Below are 25,903 nucleotides of genomic sequence, written 5' to 3'. Positions count from 1 at the left end.
TATGTGTTAAGTAAATAAAGTTGTCTTGCCTTGAATGAAGTTCACGCAACACTTTATATTAGATACTGTGTTTTTAAGTGGCGATGGAGATTATTAGTTGACCCTGCTTTAAAGGATAGTTTGCCTTTACAAATGGTGCGCTTTATCATTGCCTGGGTTTTGGTTGAAGTGCATCCAAATGCTGCTGCATTTTGGCTCATTTAAAATTGTTCATTTTCAAAAGAATCGGCTAATGAATATAACTAATATATATATATTATATATAACTAATGAATTATAACCTCAAAACAAATGCACACAAAAATAACATAGGACAATACATAATATAATAAATCCACAATATGATAACATATGATGTAGTGTGGTACACTAATGTTTCATTTCATTTCAAACCTTTATTTATTCAGATTGGTCCCTTGAGATCATAGATCTCTTTTACAAGGGAGACCTGCCGCAATTTAAGTTCCACATGAAACATAAAACAACATAAAAACAAACAATAGAGGATATCATACAACATATTTACATACTTATTAACATTTACAAATACCCATAGTTTCAGAAAGCATTTCACTTAGACGTGCTTTAAAAACAATCAGAGAAATAAAATTGCTCAATTTCAATTTTAGCTGTAGACTGTTCCAAGCAAGTAGAGCTGCGGACATAAAAGCTGTCTTACAACTCCACACCGAAGACCGGAAGTACTCGGGCTCACCCCCAGCCGCCGGAAGTTGATAGACGCCATCTTGTGCAACTAGCCTATACACACAATTATCAATCTTTAATTGCAAATAGAACATGATATTCAGTCTTAGTGTGTGTGTGTGCATCGAGAGGTCGCTGTAACTGAAGCTTCGAGAAATGAACCTATTTCCGACACAATTGTCCAAGTGGTTCGATGCTTCATTCAAAGCTTCATTTTGCCATCACTAGAGAATACCTCAAAGAAACATGGCATCAACTTAACACTTAGGTGTTAACTAGTGATGTTAGGTATTGCGCCGAGGCTTCGGAGCGTGTGTCGAGTAATCCCCGAAGCTTTTTGTGAAGCATGTATCGAGGCTTGTATCGTTTTGGGCCAGTGACTTCATCGATGACAAACGAAGCCTCGCTGCCTGTCTACACCACGTGACTGCTTCAGGAAGCGATTCAGATCGGTTGAACAGTTGAACCACAATGCTCATAATATATAATAAGAACCATATTACCCCTCCTGTACCCGGGCCCGCTGGTGACACGATGGAATTAAAAGAGCTCAGAACCTCATTTATATAGAGGTCGGAACATCAATCAATCAATCAATCAATGTTTATTTATATAGCCCAATATCACAAATGTTACATTTGTCTCAGTGGACTTCACAGTTTGTACAGAATATCAGTATGACAATACGACACCCTCTGTCCTTAGACCCTCACATCGTACAAGGAAAAACTTCCAGAGAAAACCCCACAGTTTAAAGGGAAAAATGGGAGAAACCTCAGGGAGAGCAACAGAGGAGGGATCCCTCTCCCAGGACGGACAGACGTGCAATAGATGCCGTGTGTAAATTGAAAAGATAATACATTTGCAACATAGGTAGTCCAAATGTTTGGAAATGCATGTGTGTATAATAAGAAGATGAATCCACGAGGATATCCATCCAGGACTTATGATCCAGGACCACAGCCACGACTCAAGATCCAGGACTCGCAATCCATGACACAGGACCGCAGGATCATCCATGACTCCGGATCCCGTCGTATATAGACACCAAAAAGAAAGAAATTTGGGGAAGCTGGGTTAATCGGAACATGAGAGTACACAGGTATAGACAGAGAGAAGGAAGAAGTAAGATGTCCCCCGACAAACTAAGCCTATATCAGCAAAACTAGGGGCTGAATCTAATCAGCCCTAACTATAAGCTTTATCAAAAAGGAAGGTCTTAAGCGCACTCTTAAAAACGAATAGGGTGTCTGCCGTCCAAACACAAACTGGAAGCTGATTCCACAAAAGTGGAGCTTGATAAGAAAAGGCTCTGGCTCCCATTGTACTTTTAGAGACTCTAGGAACAACCAACAACCCTGCATTCTTGGAACGCAATGCCCTAGTAGGACAATAGGGTATAATGAGTTCTTTAAGGTAAGATGGCGCCTGCCCATTAAGGGCTTTGTAGGCGAGAAGAAGAATTTTAAATTCTATCCTGTGTTCTATAGGGAGCCAGTGTAAGGCAGCCAGAACAGGAGTAATGTGGTCCCTTTTCCTAACTCTGGTTAGTACACGAGCTGCAGCATTTTGAATCAGCTGAAGCGACTTGACTGACTTCTTGGTACACCCTGATAATAAGGAGTTACAATAATCCAGCCTTGAAGTAACAAATGCATGGACTAGTTTCTCTGCATCGTTTTGAGGCAAGATATGCCTGATTTTTGCAATGTTACGTAGATGGAAGTAGGCGGTCCTTGAAATTGATTTTATGTGGGTGTTAAAGGATAAATCCTGATCAAATATAACACCAAGATTCCTTACAGTCTCACTGGAGGCCAAATTAATGCCATCCATAGTTAATATATCTTTAGATAATTTGTTTCGTAGATTCTTCGGGCCAAGTACAATAACTTCAGTTTTGGTCGTGTTTAACATCAAAAAATTTAAGGTCATCCACGTTTTTAAGTCCTTGAGGCAGTCTTGAATTTTATTTAGATGATTAATTTCATCAGGCTTGATTGATAAATATAGTTGAGTATCATCCGCATAACAATGAAAGTTTACAGAATGATTCCTTATAATATTGCCTAACGGAAGCATATATAGGGTGAACAAAATAGGTCCAAGCACTGAGCCCTGTGGCACTCCATGGCTGACTTTGGTTTGCATGGAAGATTCATCGTTGACACGTACAAACTGAGAGCGTTCAGATAGATAGGACCTAAACCAGCCTAAAGCAGTTCCTTGTATGCCAACTAAGTGATCTAGTCTTTGCAATAGGATATCATGGTCGATAGTATCAAATGCAGCACTAAGATCGAGCAAGACAAGAATAGAGACAAGTCCCTTGTCAGAGGCTATTAGAATGTCATTTGTGACTTTAACCAGAGCTGTCTCTGTGCTATGTTGTGTTCTTGTCATACATGTCATGTCATAAGTATAAATAGATACAAGCATAAATAAATGTAGGAATAAAAACATGAATAAATACAGGAATAAATATCTTAGTGTTTTCATGGAGATTTGGTGTGCGTGCTGTGGCTCAGCTGGAAAGCAGTTGACTCACGACCGTAGGGTCCCTGGTTCAACGACTCGTCAATACGACTTTTTTGTTGTTTATAAAAGCTACAGCTAAATGAGAAATGTAGCCTAGTTAATAAATGTATTCTTTGATATGGTTTAGCCTTTCTCAGGCTACAACATGGTTAAGTTTATTAATATTACTAAGGAATACAAATCCCTCTTTGCAATGTCAGCCTCCTTAGGCTTTTCAATCACAATCAACTGGAATAAAAACAATATTGTTAACATGAACATATGATTTTATGTTCGTTGTTCAGAGTTATTCTAAGGCTTTACTCATTAGGAACTCGGTATGAGATAGAGCACACTGTTGAGATGTCCAATCTGCCTGTTTTACACACTTTGACCAACAGGGGGTTTGTGTTCAAATGAAGCCCATGATGAAGCCTCATGAGATTAACCCTTTTGCGAACCAATTGGCTTCATAAGGCTTCATAAGGCTTCATAAGGCTTCATAAGGCTTCATAAGGCTTCATAAGGCTTCATAAGGCTTCATAAGGCTTCATAAGGCTTCATAAGGCTTCACTAGTGTTAACTCAACAAACTGACCTGCTACAATGAAAAAACCAAGGAACCTATATAGTGGCTTGGCCAAACCAAGTTGAAACCAAGGGATAATTAATAGTAACAGAATACACAAAGGACACTGACAAAACCCAAATTCCCCCTTTAACATGGAAGCAGGTGGTTTGTCCCAATTGGCTCCTTGCAGTATTTAGTCCTCAGCGCTAGGCCACGCCCTTTGCTGAACCAGGAAGTAAACTCCCCCAATGGACATGGTAACTCAAGAGACAAAAAAAGTAATTAATACAAATAATTTTGTGAGTTTGACAGTGCGACGTCAGGCCGCTTAGTGAAAAAGCAAGTTAAGCTAATTGTAGTCTGCAAGCTTATCAAAATGTCTTACACGTGTAAGGTTTGTAAGTTCAGTAGCTACAGGGTCCATTCCTGCATGCATTTGGTTGTTTGTATTCAAAGTGTTTTCAAATGTTGTGTATTATCTAAGAATAGTGATAATGTATTTGCCAAACAGTGCCTTTTGTTGTGTCTCGTCAAATCTGTTAGTTGTGTTTATGTATTAGGTCTGTCATTTCATGTTTAGTAAGGTTTTCATGTTTATTCACGTCATGAAAGGTCTGTATGTCATTCATCTCTAGTTAAGTCCCCGTGTTTCATGTTGTGTCTCCTTTTCCATTTCCTGTTTCATTTTCCCTCTTGTTTCTCATTTCAGGCCCTGTTACTTCATCCCTTTGTGTGTTTTCCCGCCATCGTCAGCGTCTGCCCCACCCATGGGCGCGGGAAGGGGGGTGCTGAGGGCGCTGCAGCACCCCCTAGCGGCAGGCAGGGGGTGCGGAGCTCCCCTGTCTGAATTATTATTTGAAGGTTATTGCTGCTCTCGCTGTGCATAATCTGTGTAATATGTAGCCAATAAATTCCACATTGTTGGTAAAATAATATTTTGGCCTTCCCCGAGTTTTTTTTCTGTAGCCCCGGACGATTCTACCTCAATAATATAATACATTAACCGTGCTTTACGTGAATCTCATCAAGACACTAGAAAGGACGGCAGGACTGTCATTTCCCGTGTTCAGTGAATGCAACAGAGGCAAGACACCAGACCAATCAGAGAGTTGCATGGAAATAAAAGTGTGCTTGTGTCATTCAAGCTCGCGGCTCTGTGTGTGTGCGGAAATAGCGCATTTAGTGTGTGAGAGAGGGGGAGAGAGAGAGGGACCGGTGCCAGCAGCAAGGACCTTGTTGTTGGCATCTGGTTAGCTAGCTGCACTAACGGACATACGGAGCTGTTTGTTCCACAACAAGCTGGAGGAGAGCTCTCCTCTCAGACTGAGGGGCTCAGGTGAGCTAAAGGACTCTCTGAGTGTTTAGATAGTTAACTTTCGTCTAAGTTATCTCAGTGGGTCTCAAACGGTTTGGTCAAAAAATTATTCAAAAGATTATTTCCGCGGCACACCTTCATATGATCATTATAGTTATAAAAAAAATAAGAGAATAAAGGAAAAACAATTATGAAATACTATATGGCAGTAAAACAAGAATACAGTTTGAAAGGTGAGTGTTTTGTAAAATATCCATAAAGACAAAGAACATCTGCTTACAGTTGTGTTTCATCTGGGTGTTGAGAGATGTATCCATAGATCGCTTAATGTTGCTCTCAAAGTGCACCAGATTGATGCTTTTAACTTCAGTATTCAAAAAAAATCTTCCCGGGGGAGCACCCCCCGGACCCCCCTAGAGGAGGTGAGGTCCGCTCCCCACTCGTAAAAAATAGCACTTTACCCCTGCCTATATGCCGTGAGCTGATTATCGAGCCTTCATTGTAACAGTCGCGGGTGTGCTGTGTGTTTGCGTGTTGGGAGTTTTTTTGTGCGTGCTCTATAGTGCCCGTAATAGTGTTCACTGGAGTCCAACACCTCAGCACCCCCACTCAAAATACCTTCCCGCGCCTCATTGATTGTTTCCACCTGTTCCCACTAGAGAAGGCAAATCCGGATCCTTTTATGGACTTGGAGTCTTATGAGTCAGTCATTGAAGAGATCCGGATCATACGAGTCATTTGAGTACCATTACCATTTCTGGTAATCTGTAAATTACCAGCATGACATGAATTATACCATAATAAATAGTTTTACAATACTGATACTGTAACTTAAAATTATAGCATTAAAGTTTCTATTTTACAATTGAAGCACTATTACCGTAAACAAAAATAAAATACTTTTTAAATTGCAGTGTTTTATTTTATAGTTAAAATACTATTAACTTAAACAAAAATACAATGCTTGGAAATTACTGTTTTATTTTACAGCTATAACACTACTGCTGTAACAAAAAATAAAGTAATTAAATATTACTGTTTCATTTTACAGTTAAAACGCTATTACCGTAAACACAAATACAGTACTTGGAAGTTACTGTGTTTCATTTTACAGCTATAATACTACTACTGTAATACCAAATAAAGTAAATGCTATTTACTGTGTTTCATTTTACAGTTAAAACACTATTACCGTAAACACAAATACAGTACTTGGAAGTTACTGTTTTATTTTACATTGTTACTGTAAATAAAAACTTGTAAATACTGTGATTACCTTTACAGTATTTAACTGGCAGCAATTGACAAGTTATTTACTGTTATTCATTTTACAGTATTTAACTGGCAGCAATTGACAAGTTACTTACTGTTATTCATTTTACAGTATTTAACTGGCAGCAATTGACAAGTTACTTACTGTAAAATGAACTACTGTAAGTAACTTGTCAAGTGTTGCCAGTTAAATACTGTAAAATGAATTACAGTAAGTAACTTGTCAATTGCTGCCAGTTAAATACTGTGAATTTCACGGTACCTTTCTTACAGTGTATGTTCAATAGTACTGTAGGTCATCTTTCTTTTGTGTTCTTTAACCTTTATTTAACCAAATAGAAAGCATTGAGATACAAATCTCATTCACAATGCTAACCTGGAAAAGGAGGCAGCAACATTACACATTTGTACACATAACACAGACATATAAAATACAGAGAACACAACTAAGTAAACAAAAAACAAAAAACAAAACGAAAAGCAGTCACTACATTGTGCACATTTGGGACAGTAAGAAAGGTACTACTTATTACTGCAAGAGCAGCTGGTGGTAAGGACCTCAGACAACTTCAATTTAAAACAGGCTATAGGGACAAGTGCCGTCAGTTTGAGGCGTGATTGAAGGTCATTCCAAGACCAAGGACCATAATGAAAATTACTCCTTTTTCCAGCCTCAGCAGGAACCTGGAACTGTATCCAGGCACTGGTTCTGAGGTTGTAAGAGTCACAAACTGGAGCAAATCTGGCACATACTGTATGTACAGTGGAAGCTAACAATGGCTTTATACATTAATAAAAAACAATTCTGCATCCTACGCATACTAAGTGAGGACCATCCAGTTAGGCTATACAGTTTGCAATGATGAGTCCTATAGGGTGCATTTGATATACATCGCAGTGCAGCATGGTAGAGTGGGTCAAGTTTGGCCAAAACAGTGGGACAGGCAAATCTATAAATGGTATCAGCGTAGTCCAGCTTGGACAGGAGTAAGCCAGAGACCAACCTTTTACGGGATGAAGTTGAAAAACAACATTTAAGTCTGTAAAGGAAGCCAAGAGTGAATTTCAATTTCTTAGTTAGAACTTCAATATGGTGTTTAAAGTTTAGATTTTTGTCCAACCAAAAGCCCAGAAATGTGTATGTATCGACAAACTCAACGGAGACACCATCAAGGGTGTCAATGGAAAGGCAAGAGGACGCTTACTTGGGAGCAAAGAGCATTGCTTTGGTTTTCTTACTGTTCATTAGCAGTTTAAAATCAAGAAGCGCATGCTGTAGCGTGATCAAATCAGTTTTTAAATTGGAAATGGCCATATCCAGAGAAGGAGCACATGAGTATACAATAGTGTCATCAGCATGATAGGTAGAAAATTGCATCTGATTACAAATATTGTTTGCATATAATAAAAAGAGCAAGGGCCCCAAAATAGAGCCCTGTGGAACTCCCTTCTCCAAGGTGACAGGGTGAGAGACAGTACTACCCAACCTGACGCATTGAGTACGGTCGGTTAGATAACTTTGAAACCAGCAAATGGCGTTATGACCTAAACGAGACATCAACATAACATTAAACAGAATGTGGTGATCTAGAGCAGTGGTTCTCAAACTTTTTTCAATAATGTACCCCCTTTGAAAAAAAAATTCAGCCAAGTACCCCCTGATCAGCGCAAAAAAAATTTGTTAAGGAAAAAATGCCTATGTAAAGAGGTACAGTACAGCGCTGCACCATCAGTGTCTGATTTATTAAAACAACAACCTTGTAACTGAGAAACACTTAAATGCTACATTTCAAATGTTTACAATCCATCAATAAATTCATGGAAACCAATTTTAACATCATGCAATAACACTAAGACGACATTAGTTGCATTGAACTGATCTTTTTAATAAGTTGTACTTACAATGTAGTGAGAAATGGGCTTGTGCTTCACTGAGGACCTTTGTCATTCTGAAAGGGAGGCAACCTGCAGTTATTACACTTTGCGTTTTGAAATATGTGTAACTCTGTTCATATAAAACCCACACTGCTCAAACTTGGTATATTTGTGTATTTATTTATTTTGGGGCTATGGGAATGAAGAGAAAAAAATATAGGAGCATTTTATGAGTATGGGATTTTGGGATTTTGACCCCTCGTATAAACATGCTGCGCTATACTTTGCGGCCACACGCAGTTGTCAAGCAATGCTTATTGATTAGGTCCTTTGAAAAGCAAAGCTGCTGACGGAGAACACGCAGCTCTGCATTATCTCCGCTGTGATGGATCGTTGAGCCGAGCAACATACACAGCTAGTTTATCTACTCTGGAACAAGCTAAACTAGTTATAAATATATTTATTCTTTTCTGTCGGGTCACTTATTACAGGTTCAGCGCGCTGCACGAGACTAACGGGCTGTCAGTAGAGGGAGAGGAAAAGAGAGCACCCCGTTTATTTTTCACATGTTATTATCCAGAATTACTGTAAACCTTTGAATAAAGTAGTTAATCTACAATTAGTAGTTTGTGTAAATGCATTAATTATGTTTGTTTTTTTCAAGTCTCACGTACCCCCTGCAGTACTCCAACGTACCCCTAGGGGTCCACGTACCCCCATTTGAGAACCACTGATCTAGAGTGTCAAATGCTTTGGCTAAGTCAATAAACAATGCAAAACAAACATATTTTTTATCCAAAGCAGCCTTAATATCATCTAAGACTTTCAGACAGGCAGTCACAGTACTGTGCTTTGATCTGAATCCAGATTGTATAGGGTTAAGGGTGTTGTGTGAATTTAAAAAAAGTTTTAGCTGAGTAGAAACTAGGGACTCAAGAATCTTTGATAACACAGAAAGATTTGAGATAGGACGATAGTTATTCAACTAAATGAGATCACCAGCTTCCAAGAGGGGCGATACAAAAGCTTGCTTCCACACAGCTGGCAGTGTGTGAGTGGACAGGGAGAGATTACAAATATCAGTAACTGGTTGAGCTATAATCTGAGCTGCAATTTTTTAAAAGAAAGGAAGCGAAATCAAAAACAGGGGAGTAAATCTCTTTACTAGGGCTGTGAGTACGACCATTTAGAGAGTCATGACTTTTCTTATCAAAAATGTGACCAGCCTTTTTGAAGTGAGCAATGAAAGCATTAGACATACCATCTGAATCTGAAATAAAAGAATCACTGACCTTCAGTTTTTGTGGGAAACTAGAAACCTTCTTGTTCTGAAGTGATTTAATTGTTTTCTAGAACTTAGAATGGTCATTAAAACAATCAGTGGTTAAGCTCAGATAGTAATCTGCTTTAGCTTTTTGAATAAGGGCTGAACATTTATTTCTGAGGACACGAAAAAGAAGCCAGTCATCAATAGTGTTAGACTTTCTAGCTAAAGACCATTGCTTATTGCGATCATGAATTAGATCAGATAATTCTCTAGTAAACCATGGAGTGTTCCTATTCTTAACTCTGAATTTTCTAAGGGGGGCATGTCTATTAATAATCTATAAAAAGTGATCAACAAAGAATTGGACCGCAACATTGACAGATGGAATTAATGCAATGAAGTGCCATTTAACCTCTGTCAGATCGTGTAGGAAAGCCTGCTCAGAGAAGTGTTTGAAGCAGCGCCTGAGCACAATAAGGCCCTTAGCTTTGAGCAACTTAGTGCTCCTAATGCAAGCAATAGTGCAATGGTCACTGATATCATTAGGAAAAACACACATATTTATGAGCTGCATTTGTTAGAATGACATCTATAAGGGTATCGTTATTAGGTTTGGCAGGGTTTATTCTAGTGGGACTATCAATAAGCTGAGTTAAGTTCAAAGAATCACAAACCTGCTTAAACTGTGAAGATTTATCACTCAACCAGTCCCAATTGAAATCACCCAATAATATGATTTCAGAAGAAAACGTTGACAACAATTCAGTAGGGCTAGTAGTTGCATCCATGATGGCCGATGGAGGCCTATAACAGCCAATAACATTGAGAGGAGCATTTGCTATAGTTATTTGGACTGCTAGCAACTCAAATTGCCTTGGAATTGAAATTGAATGAAGGACAGAGAACTGTGGTTTCTCAGCAGTGTATAATAGCAGTTGCAACACCACCAGCTCTGCCCTTACGATCCGTCCTGAATACATTATATCCATCGATTTGAATAACAGTGTCAGTGACAGACGGTTTATATGCTAGTTATTAAGATATTTCTACATTTATTTTTACATTTTATAAAGATAATTTCTTTATTTAAATAAGGTCACTATCTTTCCATATATAGCAGCGGCCTGACGAAGATTTGCTTATAATTCAAAGATAGTGAACCTAGTTTCTGATGACGGAATTTCTAATAACTTCTAAAATTATGCACAAGACATACAGTAGTATTTGTAGATAGTTACAGCTATAAATACACAGAGTCATACAGATTCAATATAGTGTGAAATAGATGATTTGGCAATCTCAAAGCCACTTCAAGGAATAAATGATGTCATTGTTCCTAAACATGGCCCCCCATTTACTTCAATTAATTAAAAAAATGTCATTCTTAGTTAACTGCCAAAGCATGCAAGGAAAAAGAAAAATGTTTTCTTCAGCAATTGGAAGTAAAACAGGGTGAGTATTTCCATTAAGTATTCCATTAAGCGGAAATACAAATGATTATAAATGGCTTTATTTTATAAAATAAAAAACAATGATTTTGTGTTAGAGCTCTGGATTGAACAGTAGCTACAGTAACAGATTGGTGTAGTCAGCACACAAAGGTCGAGTCTTGGCACAACATGGAGGCGCGGGGGACTAAACAGTGCACCCTTGTGTCGCTGCTCTTTCACTGCCCTTGCTGTGGCCTCTAACCATCACACGCACGCACGCACGCACGCACGCACACACACACACACACACACACACACACACGCACACACACACACACACACACACACACACACACACACACACACACACACACACAGGGTGCAAACCTTTACACCAAGTTGAGAAACTGTCCGGCACAGTGGAATAAGTGACGCTCAGAAGTGTCTGGGAATGTTGATGCTATAATCAGCACAATGTTCTTTGTTCCTTCTTTTTTTCTTTCTTTCTTTCTTTCTTTTTCCTCCCTCCCTCCCTTTCTCCTCTTTGGAGAGTTGCAACAGCTGCCACAAGCTGTGTGGCTGAAGATGATTGGATTTGTCCAGGAGAGAGTTCACTGTGGGCCAGGTGCTGCCGTGGGAATCCTTCTCAGGAGGAAAATCTCCCTTTCACAAATCCTCATGTGGTCATCAGTCTGTGAACTGCAGGAGCCACTTCACTGACTGCAGGACATGACTTTCTTTCCAGGCACATTGAAAAGTGATACAAATGTTGTTTCTGTTCAAATGTTTGTTGGGAAAAGCTTATCTGCTTTCTTCTGAAAGTTAGACTAAAATATCAATATCTCACATAATGTACCTATACAATGAATATGAAGCTATTGCTAGCAGCCACTTAACTTAGCTTATCACACAGACTGGAAACAGCAGAGCAGGCGGCCGGTTAGCATAGCCTAGCAACTCATACTACAAAACAATCCGTTTTTCAGATATTTATGTACAATGCTTTGGTTTATCACTTACATTTAAAGGCAATACATGTGCAGACACGTATACATGGGAAATATAAAAATGTTACACTAATACATTAGTAACTGGAGGTGTCAACCTGGAAGTGGAGCAGAAGTAAATTGCTAACAAATGAAAATACTCAAGTAAAGTAAGTACTAGTACTTGTGGGCAGCAAAAGTGCCTCAACAAGTCTGGAATCAAACACAAGAGGGAGATATTGCAGCAGGAGTTTCAGTCTCACTAATGTGTGAATTCATCCTATATTTCTGTAAAGATGGTTTAATGTACTGTGTCATGCATATTATAACAAATTACAATTGTTCACTAATGCCTGACATTGACCAATTGAGAAATCAAGAAAATATTTGGTAGATTAATTGATAATAAAAGTAATTGTTAGCTGCTTCCCAAAGGGAAATGTTGAACTGTAAGTGTTTCAATGTTATATGACAGATTAAATAATAACTTGATGTCTTCCATATGATATGGACTCGCAGTAAAACCATCAGTAAGGCAAGTTTAATAATATAGCACCTTTCAACACAAGGCCATTCAAAGTGCTTTACAACAATGAAAGACATTAAGAAAATGGCATTTTAAAACAGTCATTAAAAAAAATTCTTCAGCCTGGATTTAAAAGTAGTCAGAGTTGCAGTACAGCTTGCTACCCTTTTTCCCTCAACCTATCCTGAGGGAGTGCATGTACGTAGACACGTTTAGCTGCTATAGGCTTAGACTGTCGGGGGACACCTTACTTCTTCCTTCTCTCTGTCTATACCTGTGTACTCTCATGGTCCGAATAACCCAGCTTCCCCCAAATTTCTTTTTGGTGTCTATGTACCCCGGGATCCTGAGTCGTGGCTGATCCTGTAGCTGCGGTCCTGAGTCCTGGATCCTGGATCCTGAGTCCTGGACTTCGAGTCGTGGCTGAACCTGTCACTGTGGTCTTCCCTGATGGCTCCCACAGGATTGTTGACATCCTTGTGGATTCATCTTTACAGAGACATGCATTTCCAAACATTTGGTCTACCTATGATGCAAATGTATTATCTTTTCAATTTACACAAGGCATCTATTGCACGTCTGTCCGTCCTGGGAGAGGGATCCCTCCTCTGTTGCTCTCCCTGAGGTTTCTCCCATGTCTCCCTTTAAACTGTGGGGTTTTCTCTGGAAGTTTTTCCTTGTACGATGTGAGGGTCTAAGGACAGAGGGTGTCGTATTGTCATACTGATATTCTATACAAACTGTGAAGTCCACTGAGACAAATGTAACATTTGTGATATTGGGCTATATAAATAAACATTCATTGATTGATTGATTGATTGATTGATTGATTGATCCCGGGAAGTGCTGCAGGGTTTCACAGCAGGTGTTGTTTTTCTATTAAATATTGCATTATATAAACTACAAATCATGGCATGTGGAATAAATACAATAATTAAACTTAATGCAGATTTTAAACCTTTGACCGACATGTTTTGATCATACAATGGTAAATTTTAAGAATTGGGGAAGGAAAACGTTGCAATACATTTTAAGACGTTTATTTTACTTACTTTGTCTCATGTGTCGGCTCATTTCTCCTTCATTTACTAATAGTTAACATTAGATCACCTGGGGAAATGTCATGGTAATATTTATACCCGATTCATCTAAAGGAGTCTGTTATAATGTGTACAGTGCGCTGCATTAATATTGCAGTGAATTGAAGTCCCCTTGTTTTCAGCTTTTCCTCCTGCTGTTCAGTTAGTGTTGTGCTGCTCAGGTGATGTCATCCTCTTAACAGAGATGTTGGTTTTACAATGCTTCACATCACTGCAGCTGCACCGAGGAAGCAGTTTACCAATCCTTCATTTGACCCAAACCTTAAACAGATGCTTTTTATATGATGGACGACGGAGAGCGATAGTTGGTTTTACACTTGATTTTTGAATGATTGAAAGATGGACTTCAGTCTGACTGCTGCCGTTTACCTCCTGGTCATCACACGCTACATGGTAAGTTTGCAACTATCAAAAGGAAATATTGTACAAAATCTGCAACAGTTACTATAAACCGTTATTTATGTATTTGGGAAATGTCCCTAAATGATAGTTAGAACAACCGTGGGTTACAGTGATGCAGGGGGATGAAAACATGTATTAGACACTGTGCATAACGTCTTGTAGAATGTAATGAAAACTAAGGTGAGCATCAATTCAATTAACCCGCTTTTTTTTTGGTGCCTATTTTATTTTATTCTATCAGGCGATGTCAACTCATCCAGAGTGTTTAATTGTTCTTTATATACAAAATAAAGAAAATGAGTGTAAACTACAGATGAACGCGGATGCTTCACTTCAGCCGAGTAATACAAGTGCAGGTAACTGATCTAGGGACACAAATAAATGAAGTTCAAAGCATAATAGAAAGATTTTCTCAGTGATTCCTATGTATTTGAATGTTAAGGTTGTGTGACGGAGTGGGACGGAGTGAGTTGTTGGCCGTCTGCCTCTGAGGGACAGATGATCTCTGTCCACTGTCCTCTGCCCTTACTGAAGCCTGACACTCCTCCAGGTAAACGTTCTATATCACACACAGACACCATCAAGTCTGCAGAGTAACCTTTAAAAAGGGATTCTAACAAGAAAATTATAACATTTAAAAGACAATGCTACTGTAGATGCAATAAAAAAGTCAGTTAAAACTATGTTAAATGAATGAAACGTACATTTAAAGACACATTTTCGGCATAAATGCTACTATAATTAAAATAACTATTATTCAAACGTCTGAATGTAAAGTCAAGGTGTCGCCCTGTTGTCTGAATACTGTCCTCCCTACTTTGCATGGGATAATTATTATAATGTTTATAGGAATATATTGTATGTCCCCACACAATACCATATTATTAACTTACTTATTTAATTTATTTCAATAATCTAAAAAATATTTTGTGTTGCAGAAATATATACAATTCACAATTTCTCTCTTATGTAGTCATTTGATTCAGTTACCTACATCTAATAGCATAACAACAAGGCTTCATTTATTTCCAAGGATTGTTTTAGAAATTATTTTTTTGATTTAAGACTTTAGCATCCTAAAGTATCCTGAAACAATTCCCTCACAGTTCTCATCACGAGGCAGTGTACAGACCGAGGATGGAGTGAGCCCAGCGTGCCGTATTATACAGCCTGTTACTATGAAGGTGAAGAGGAAGAGGAAGATGGAGACATGGGCAAAGAGGTACAGTGGAGAGAGTTCAGCATGCCTTATGATCTGATTCAAATCCCTTTTGCCAGCAGGGAACTAGAGATTCAGTCCTTTAAGTCTCTGATTAATCAATATTTCATAGTTCCCTCCAGAAAAACTACTTTGATACCCTGAGGTTGATCTACAGCGTCGGGTACGGAGCGTCTCTGGCTGCTCTCTTCATCGCTGTTCTGCTCTTCTGCTGCTTCAGGTTGCTTTATTTTCACATCATAACAACTTAGAGTCAAATCTAGTAATTCAAATGTAATAACAAAATCTTTGTGACAATATGTCTCCTCTCAGGAGGCTGCTCTGCACGCGCAACTACATCCACCTCCACCTGTTTGCGAGCTTCATGCTGAGGAGTCTCGCTGTGTTCGTCAAAGATGTCGTGTTGTTTGCCGACAAAAGCACGGACCACTGCACCGTGTCCACAGTAAGAACAGCGAGGGGGGGGGGGTCAAATGAGGGTGTTTTATTTATGAAGAGTATTTTCATTATCGGCAAATTTGTCTTTGTGTCCTACATTTTGTAGTCATCTATACAAGATGGTTATTGGTCAATCTGCCAATTGTTGTGTTTTTTGAGAAATTCAAAATGTCCATGAGCCCAAGATGACTTGATGTCTTATTTCATCTGGGAAAAGTACAATCCCAAATTATTTTGTATGGTGCAAAAAAAACCTCCGGTTTCAAAAGTTTTAATCTGAGAATATTTGTGCATGTTTGCCCTTTTTTTATTCAGTAAATGACTGAAACGAGTTATGCAATTTGCCAAGTGAAATGTTGAGATAAACCTGTGTATGAGAGCGCACTTATTCCCGCCGTTGTTGTATTTTGGTTGTATTGTTTTCCACTTCCTGTTCTATTTCGTATATGGCTTCGCCCTCTAAGGCTATCGCTATTGGGTAATCCCCCTGCGCCCCCGCGCAGCACTGAAACACTTGTAGTCCACGCCCACCCGCAAGGTGGGCCCCACCCTCGGGCCTCCTTCCGGTATAAATAGGAAGGTGGCCCGGCAATCTGCTCCCTCTTTTCTTCAGCAACCGTCAGCAGTACTGAAGCACAGGAAAGGTATTAGAGTCATGAGCAACAATTGTGTCCGTGATTGTCCCTCATGTAAAACGGGGTACATCATGAGCTATGACCTACACGCGATATGCGAATCCTGTCTGGGGCCAGAGCACGCGTACGCGGCTCTCAACCAGCAGGTCGCGTGTTCGCATTTTGCCCGTCTCCCATCAGCCGACAGGCAGCGAAGAGCGGACGCTCTAGCTGCCGCGGCTGAGGAGGACGACTGGCCCGTCCAGGAGCACAGGGACGACAGCCTGTTTCTGGAGCCGAGTGGTGGGCAGGAGTCGGACGACTCCTACCCCGTTTCCCTCCATGGCTCGCCATGCGGCTCTCCCCTCCCCCCTCTCCCCCGGACGGGGGAGACGGGGTCAGAGCAAGGTACGGGTATGGCGGCCGAGCACGCGGTCCCATTCTCCGTTGCCACGGCACTGCCGGCGTTGGGGGGCATCATGCTGGAGCTGCCGGAGATCATTGGCAAGGCGGCAGCCTGCAAGGGTCTCCTCGTTCCCCTAGGACGGGAAAAGGTAGCTCTGGATGACATGGCCGGAGTTTTTTCCCGCGTTCAGACGGGCAGGAGTGACCCGATCTGGCCGTGCTTCCCAGCCATTAGGAGGTACCAGGAGGGGGCTGCGGCGAACCCGAGGACCCTGAGGGCTCCGGTGGCCACCTTTGTTCCCTTCACTAAGGTGGAGGGATTCACTGACGAGGGTTTCGCAACTGTCCCCGCTCTGGAGCAGAGCTTGACGGCGTTCTTTGGGGTTAAGCAGGCCAACTTGGTCGCCGGACGGCGCCCTGTGTTGGCCTCCCCCAAGGACCAGTATGTCGCCCGCCAGGCTGACCGGGCGCACTAGTGCGCGGTTCAGGCGTCTGCGGCGGCGAATAACATTGCGTTGCTGGCAAACTCGGTGGTTACGCTGGTGGAGCGGTACACCACCGTGGCTCCAGAGGAGGCGGAGGAGATCGGCAAGGCGGCCAGCACGGCGCTCACGCTGTGCGCGTCCGTGGCTGTCTCCCAGGCGAGGATCGAAGCGTGGATGACGCAGATCCAGCGCCACCTCTGGCTGCAACAGGCGGCTGTTACAGAGCCGGCCAGGAAGGTCTTGCTGGACGCTCCGATCAGCTCGGAAGGGCTGTTCGGACCCCAGTTTTTGGCCATGGTAGAGTCCATGAAAGCGGCAGCGGAGCAGGCGGATGATATCCGCCAACACGTTGGCTGGCTCCAGCCTGCGGCGAAGCCGCAGCGGCACCAGCGGCAGCAGCAGCAGCAGCAGCAGCGGCCAACCCGGCCACAGCGGCAGGCAGAGAGACAGCCGAGGCGGCAGACTCGCCCGTCCGCGGCGGCAGGGGCACCGTCCCGAGCCTCCGCCCCCCCACCAGAAAAGAAAAAGAAAAATACTCCTGTTCGTCGTCTGCTCAACGAGAGCCGCCGAGGAAGCAGAGCCGGCCCTGACGGTTTGGGGGGGAGTGTGAAGGAAATAAAAGAAGCTTAATTTCCAACCTTTTGTCATCAGTTTCAAATGGGTTTCACATATCCCCCACTCTGGGTGAACCAGCTGCCTATGACCTATCGGTTAATAGCCAGCAGGGTTCGTTACAAAAGCCTGCACATTTTAATCTATCGGTTAATAAGTTACAGAGCGCAGTAACTACGCCAGCTGCCTCCAATCTGTTGATTAGTAGGCAGCGGGGTTCGCTGCGGGGGCCTGATGGTTATAACTTTTCGGTTATTAAACCACAGACCTCGCGGCATTCCTCTGTCCGAGATCTGCCACCTACACACGGTCACAATAAGCCCATGAGCGCCGTGGTAACGCCTCATGTGGATATTACTGCACACACCTCTACTCATCCTCTGAGCGTGTACGCGCCTCACGATGAGAGTCGGAGTGAAACGCAGCCTGTGGAGGCCCCCTCACAGCCCTTTCGCTCTAGGCCCACCTTGGGTTGCTTCACGGGCAGCGGCGGCGAGGGCTCTGGCGTGGCTCGTCGTCATGACAACCACAACACATCTCGAGCATGTGCGCCCGCTCTCAGAGTGTTTCTCGGAGTGGCAGCGCGTGTGTCTGATGGACAGATGGATGAGCAGAGGGTACACCCTGCAGTTCGCCTCCCCCCCCCCACAGTTCAACGGGATACAGGAGACACGCCTGTCATCCCGGGAACAGTGTCGGGCGCTCCAAGCAGAGCTACGGGAACTCCTGTTGAAAGAGGCTATTTCCAGGGTTCCCCGAGGGGAAGAAAATCAGGGATATTACTCCCACTACTTTCTTATCCCGAAAAAGACGGGGGGAATGAGACCCATCCTCGACCTGTCAGCGTTCAACGAGGCAATAATGAAAAGGCCGTTTCACATGCTGACGGTCAAAAGAGTGCTAGAGTGTGTTCACCAGGGAGACTGGTTCACCTCTATAGACCTAAAGGATGCATACTTCCACGTACCAATCATCCCACAACACAGGAAGTTGCTGCGGTTTTCATTCCAGGGAATATCGTACCAGTACAACCGTCTGCCGTTCGGTTATTCCCTGGCTCCTCGCACCTTTTCGAAGTGTGTAGAGACGGCATTGCAGCCGCTACACAGAGGAGGGATGAGAGTACTATTTTACCTGGACGACCTGCTGCTGATGGCTCGCTCCAGGGAGGAATTGGCTTTACAGACGGTACAGCTCATATCGCATCTGTCAAAGCTGGGTTTCATGATAAACTGGAAAAAGAGCTGTCCTCTTCCCTCCCAGAGTAGGCTATTGTTTACCTGGGTGTGGAATTGAACTCAGCCCGCATGAGAGCGCGACTCTCACGGCAGAGAGTGGAGACGCTGACAGCTCTCCTTCGACGCGTCACACCCTGCAGCGTGGTGACAGCCCTCTCCGTGATGCGGCTGCTCTGCATGATGGCAGCCGACCACGGGGTGATTCCCCTGGGTCTCCTTCACATGAGAAGACTCCAGAGGTGGTTTATTCGCCTACACATCGACCCCGTGCGACAGAGGAGGCGCATGGTGGTCATCCCTCTGTCCGTGGGTTCAGACTTAACCTATTGGAAAAGTCCCCACGTCCTGTCAGAGGGTGTGGCCCTGGGCAGAGTTACGTCACACATCTCGGTGTTCACAGACGCATCTCTCTCAGGGTGGGGAGGAACGTGCATGTCGCAGGCAGTGGAGGGACAGTGGCTGACTCAAATGTCCTTCCACATAAACGTGCTGGAATTGATCTCCGTACGGAGAGTAATTCAGCATTTTGCCTCGCTGCTGCAGAATCAACATGTATTGATTCGCACAGACAACAGAGCCGCGGCAGCCTACATCAATCGCCAGGGCGGGGTACGCTCAGCGCAGCTTCTGAACACAGCCAGACGGCTGTTGATCTGGGCGCGCGCGCACCTACTCTCCATCAGAGCACTGTATGTGCGCGGCGAGTTGAACGAAGGGGCAGACCTCATGTCCAGAGGAGGCCCTCGCCAGGAGGACTGGAGCCTACACCCCGAGCTGATCGCCCAGGTTTGGAGCCGGTTCGGGAGGGCGGAGGCGGATCTGTTCGCCGCACGCGGGAACGCGCAATGCGCCCTCTGGTTCTCCCTGTCAGCGCGGGACCTCCCCCCCCTAGGGGTGGACGCGTTCGCACATTGTCCATGGCCCAGGGGACTGCTGTACGCCTTCCCCCCAGTCCCGCTGATTCCCCGGTTTCTGGACCGAGTGCAGGAGGAGGGGCTGTCAGTGATCCTGATTGCCCCGGAGCGCACGGGCGCTTCCTGGTTTCCATGCCTACAGCTACGCTGTCAGGCAGACCGTGGGAAATTCCGTGGCTCGGGGACGCTCTCTCGCAGGTGGAGGGAGCGATTTACAGTCACCCAGTGATAGACCAGCGCCTATGGGCATGGCCCCTGAACGGGAACACTTAGAGAGGTTGGGTCTCTCTCAAGATGTTGTACGCACCATTCAGGGCGCCAGGGCCGCGTCTACCAGAGCGACCTACACAGCCAAGTGGGCAGCGTTCCAGTGCTGGTGTGTAGAAAGAAGCCTGGACCCCACTACGTGCCGCCTGCCTCACGTGCTGTGATTCCTCCAGCTGTTGTTGGACAGGAATTTGGCTTTCAGCACAACAAGGTATATGCGGCTGCCATCATCTTGTCACGTGGGTTTCGGAGCCGTGACGTTGTTCAGTCACCCCCTGATGAAACGCTTTCTGCAAGGGGTACGAAGACTCAGACCGGTGTCACGCGCACTGGCGCCTCAGTGGGATCTGGCTTTGGTGTTTTACGAGCACTAAGCAAAGCCCCATTTGAACCGTTAGAGCAGGTTCCCCTTAAAATGTTATCAGCCAAAGTAATACTGCTTTTGGCTCTAACATCAGCAAAAAGGGTGAGTGATTTATCCGCTCTCTCTGTGGCCCCGTCATGTCCATGATCCAAGGAGATGGCAGTTCGGCTGTGCTACGGCCTAACCCAGCCTTTATGCCAAAGGTCATCCCAAGCACTTTTAGGTCAAGAGTGATCACCCTGGATGGGTTTTTTCCGCCTCCTCATAAATCGGAGGAAGAAGCCACATCTCATCTCCTCTGCCCGGTGCGCGGGCTGTCCTGCTATGTGGCGCGCACGGCGGCCTGGCGCCGTTCTCAGCGCCTGTTCGTGCACTATAGAGAGCGCTCGATCGGGCAACCTCTGTCTGCACAACGCCTGTCACACTGCCTGTGTGAGGCTGTGTCACAGGCATATGTCTCCTCTGGGGTGGAGCCCCCGGAGAACATCAAGGCGCACTCCACCAGAGGAATTTCCTCCTCCACGGCTTTGCACGGAGGAATGTCAGTGGAAGATATTTGCACGGCTGCATCTTGGTCTTCCCCCTGTTCATTTATTCATTTTTATTTGAGGGATGTCTCCCATTCCTCTCTGACACACCCTGTACTGGGTGTCCTGTCGGGTCGAGTGATGTCAGGGAGCCGGCTGTGCGCCTCTCTCTCTCCTGCCTTTTGGCACGCGGAAAGCAGCCCATTTCCCCTCTTATAGGAGGGATGTTCCTTTTTCCTCTGACACACTTTGTACGGAGTGCCTGGTCAGAGTGAGTGACGTCAGGGATCCAGCTGGGCGCTCTCCTGCCTGTCTGCACGCAGAGAGCTGCTGTTCCCCCACTACGATCGCAGGACGAGGTGGGACTTTCGTCTCTACTTTCTCACAGAGGGAGGGTTGCTGTTTCTACTGTGGCCAGTCGGATCACCAACTCTCCTCATGTCCGGGAAAAGACCGAGCAAACCAGCCAGAGGAGGGCGCTGGTGAGCAAGCTTCCCACAGACTTCCCTCCTTGACCTGTTACTCAGGTAAACATTTTTATTAAAAATCAGGCCATTGACCAGGGAGTGCTCATAGACTCAGGGGCTGACGAATTTATATAATCATTCATATTATGAATGATTATATAAATTAGGGAAGGTTTAGGTATACATTGATATTGTATGTTAACATATATTAAGATGTTAAAAAAAGGGAGAAGGGGTCGGATTAAATAAGTGTAAACTTCTTCTGACCCCTTTTCGGACGCGTAATTAGCAAAAGCTTTATTGTTTATTGATATCAGACAATGATACTACAGATTATTCAAATATTAATTAAATATTTCGTTTTGTTATTGCATTCATTTGTATAGTACTGTATCATGTCTGTATCATCTTTTGTTTCATTTGTATTTTCTTTGGTTTTACACGCTCCAAAAAAATAAAAAATAAAAAAATTAACTAAGACTGTATTCAACCTCAAGGCTCGAGAGAGCGGCAATGGATGAGTACATTTCCTCTTCTCTCAAATCAGGGATTATCCGTCCTTCATCTTTCCCAACTGGAGCGGGGTTTTTCTTTGTAGGAAAGAAAGATGGTTCTCTGAGACCCTGAATAGACTACATTCCTCTTAATGACATTACGGTAAAGAACCGCTATCCTCTGACACTCATGTCTTCTGCTTTCGAACTACTTCAGACTGCCAAGGTATTCACCAAGTTGGATTTAAGAAATGCATATCACTTGGTTCGAATAAGGAAGGGGGATGAGTGGAAGACAGGATTCAACACTCAGAGTGGCCACTATGAGTATCTTGTAATGCCTTTTGGACTGTGTAATGCACCGGCTGTGTTTCAGGGTTTTGTGAATGAGGTTTTGCGGGAGTTTTTGAATGTTTCTGTGTTTGTATATCTCGATGACATTTAGATTTTCTCACCAGACACTAAGTCCCATTTTAACCATGTCCGTCAGGTTCTGCAGAAACTGCTTGAGAATCAATTATATGTCAAGGCAGAAAAATGTGAGTTCCATGCAGAAACTGTGTCTTTCTTAGGATACATAATATCTCCTAACCAGATGCAAATGGATCCTGCCAAAGTCAGTGCAGTTTCTGATTGGCCAACACCAGACTCCAGGAAAAAGGTTCAGCAGTTCCTGGGGTTTGCAAACTTCTGTAGGAAGTTTATTAGAAACTTCAGCTCTGTTGCTGCCCCTTTGCATATTCTGACTTCTCCTAAGGTTCCTTTCAAGTGGACTCCCCAGGCTGACGTCTTCTTCCAGTGCCTCAGGGAAAGGTTCACCACAGCTCCAATACTCACCATTCCGGATCCCCAGCACCAGTTTGTGGTCGAGGTCGATGCTTCCAATGAGGGTATTGGAGGGGTGTTGTTTCAAATATCCAGTGAAGACAACAAGCTGCACCCATGTGCCTTCATGTCGCGTAAGTTGACGAAGGCAGAGAAGAATTATGATGTGGGGAGTAAAGAACTGTTAGCTGTGAAAGCTGCTCTTGAGGAATGGAGACACTGGCTGGAGGGGGCAGAGCAGCCGTTCTTAGTCTGGACAGACCATAAGAACCTGGAGTACATTCGAAAGGCTAAACGTTTCAACTCCCGCCGGGCCAGATGGACTTTATTTTTCAGTAGGTTCAATTTCACCCTCTCTTTTCGCCCCGGTTCCCAGAATCAAAAACCTGATGCCTTGTCTCGCCTTTTCGAATCAGAACTCCTTGCTGTAGAGCCCAAGACCATCCTTCCTTTAAACCGTATGGTTGGAGCCTTTTGCTGGCAAATAGAGTCGGATGTTAAGCAGGCTAATATGTTGAACCCGGCACCTAGCGAGTGTCCAAACAACCTGCTCTTTGTTCCTGTGTCTCTCCACTCTAAGGTCATCCACTGGGCCCACACGTCTGTGCTCTCGTGCCACCCTGGAGTTAAAAGGACTATGTGCAGGATTAAGCAGCGTTTCTGGTGGCCAGCCATGAAGAAGGATGTGCAGGAGTACGTAGCGGCTTGTCCAGTGTGTGCTTGCAATAAAACCTCGTCCCAGGTCAAGATGGGTTTGCTCCAACCGCTGCCGATTCCTCAACGTCCCTGGTCACACATATCTATGGACTTTGTGACAGGTCTCCCCTCGTCCATAGGCAAAACTACGGTCCTGACAGTGGTGGACTGGTTCTCCAAGATGGTTCATTTCATTCCTCTAACCAAGATTCCCTCTGCCAAAGGTACCGCAGAGGTCATGATGACCCATATATTCAGGATCCACGGATTCCCAAATGACATTGTTTCTGACAGGGGTCCACAATTCATTTCAGCTTTCTGGAAGGAGTTTTGCAGACTCATAGGCGCTACTGTCAGCTTGTCTTCAGGTTACCACCCTCAATCGAATGGACAGTCGGAGCGCCTGAATCAGGTACTGGAGACTACACTATGCTGTCTCGTTTTCCAGAACCAGACCACCTGGAGCGACCACCTCACATGGGTTGAGTTTGCTCACAATACTCTTCCCACGGCGGCCACAGGTCTCTCTCCTTTCCATTGTGCCAATGGTTATCAACCTCCGCTGTTCTCAACCAACGAAGGGGAAGTTACGGTACCATCGGCTCATGCCTTGATCAGACGCTGTCGCCGAGTTTGGGCTGGAGCTCGACAATCTCTTCTCCGAAGTTCGGTTCGGATGAAGGCTGTAGCAGACGTCCACCGCAGGGCCGCTCCACTCTACAGTCCAGGTCAAAAGGTGTGGCTTTCTAACAAGGACTTACCACTTCAGGTGGCTTCCAAGAAGTTAGCTCCAAGGTTTGTGGGACCTTTTCCGGCATCTAAAATCATCAATCCGGTGTCTGTGCGCCTACGACTTCCCAGGTCCATGAAAGTACATCCTACTTTCCATGTGAGCAAAATTAAACCTGTGTATGAGAGCCTCCAAGCCCCATCCACAGCCCCAGTTCTTCAAAGGTGGTCTAACTTACAAGGTTCGCAAGCTGCTCGAGGTCCGCAATAGGGGTCGAGGCAAGCAATTCCTGGTGGATTGGAAGGGTTATGGTCTCGAGGAAAGGTGCTGGGTTCCTGCAAGATTCATTGTTGACAAAACTCTGATTCAGGATTTTTATGATCGGCCTGGGCCATCAGGAGTCTGCCCTAGAGGGGGGGTACTGTTGTGCACCGACAGAAATGTTGAGATTTATGTTGTATTTTGGTTGTATTGTTTTCCACTTCCTGTTTTGTTTTGTCACTTACCGTTTACCTGTCATTCCAGACTCATCAACACCAGCCCCAGCCCTGATTGTGTTCACCTGTCACCCCTTCTGTGTCTCCTGTGCTCATCAGCGTCAGCCCCGCCCTTGATTGTTCCCACCTGTGTCTGATTGTCTTGTGTTTAAATTCCCCTGTTGCCCAGTGTTCTTTGTCTAGTGCCATGGTCCGATCTTGCGCTTGTCTTTTGCCACAGTCAGGTCTATGCTCTTTAAGTACTCTTGTGAGAGTTTTTGATCCTCACTACGTGAGCCTTTTCATTTTGTTCTCCATTTTTGTAGAGACCATTTTTTGTTTATAATTTTTGCTGTTCTTGGAAAAATAAAGTATCTTACAAATACTTTACCTCTGTCTCCCGGGTCATGCAATTGGGTCCTACCTCCTAAGTGTCTGAGTTCGTAACAGTTTTTAAGTAAAAAACAATTGACTCATAACAAATAACAAAGTAAGAGAGCAAGTATTGCAAACGCCTCCAAACATTCATATAAAATGGAGTACTTGACAATATAAATATTATAAGGATGCTAGAAATGAAAATGTGCAAAAGCTCACAGTGTAAACTACGTAATGTATAAAGTATAATGTGCAATGTAAAGAGATCATTGTGAAAAAGATATGCATTAGTAACCAATTGAGATTTGAAGTGTACGTTACATTTTGTGAACAGGAGAAAAGTCTATCTCGTAATAAATTCTAATACATTTTTTTGTCGATTGACTGATTGAATTCGAGTTTGCATTTAAACGGGCCTACTCTAACACAATTAGATCATTGTTCATAACCATATCGCAATTAAAACCGACCTTGATGTACAAAATATTAAAAAAACACTTTTGTGCTTTAAAAGGTCTCCTGCAAAATGCAAAATACACTTTTTGATGTCCTCTATACATAAATATGTGTCCCTGAAAATACAACCCTCTCTCTTTTCCCCCACACCACACAACCCGTGAGAGAGAAAGCATTTGAGCTCCATACTGTTTCAGAAATAATCCTTGATGTGGTTTGGAACATAATATGGCGTTTAATCATGGCAGCATTTAGCTGAGTATCTGGGTAGAATTTTCCTGCATGAGCTCTCGTCTCAGCTTTACTTTATTTATTTTAATAATATACGGACCC

The 25,903-nt window shown here is 43.7% G+C and overlaps 1 protein-coding gene across 1 annotated transcript; it reads left to right on the top strand.

Moving 5' to 3' along the window:
• Positions 1-305: 305 nt before the first annotated feature.
• On the top strand, positions 306-24,812 carry LOC307024412 (growth hormone-releasing hormone receptor-like; the record flags this gene model as incomplete). Its single annotated transcript, XM_079658481.1, has 7 exons — positions 306-4,070; positions 4,502-5,128; positions 11,513-14,515; positions 15,072-15,187; positions 15,297-15,404; positions 15,497-15,629; positions 24,786-24,812. Exons 4-7 carry the CDS (start codon positions 15,144-15,146, stop codon positions 24,810-24,812), a joined length of 312 nt encoding a protein of 103 aa, XP_079514607.1. The 5' UTR covers positions 306-4,070; positions 4,502-5,128; positions 11,513-14,515; positions 15,072-15,143.
• Between the last annotated feature and the right edge of the window lie 1,091 nt (positions 24,813-25,903).

This window comes from Notothenia rossii (genome assembly GCF_949606895.1).
Source record: "Notothenia rossii genome assembly, chromosome: 11".
In the NCBI taxonomy this organism is placed as follows: domain Eukaryota; kingdom Metazoa; phylum Chordata; class Actinopteri; order Perciformes; family Nototheniidae; genus Notothenia; species Notothenia rossii.
This window is presented reverse-complemented; position numbering and strand designations above follow the sequence as displayed.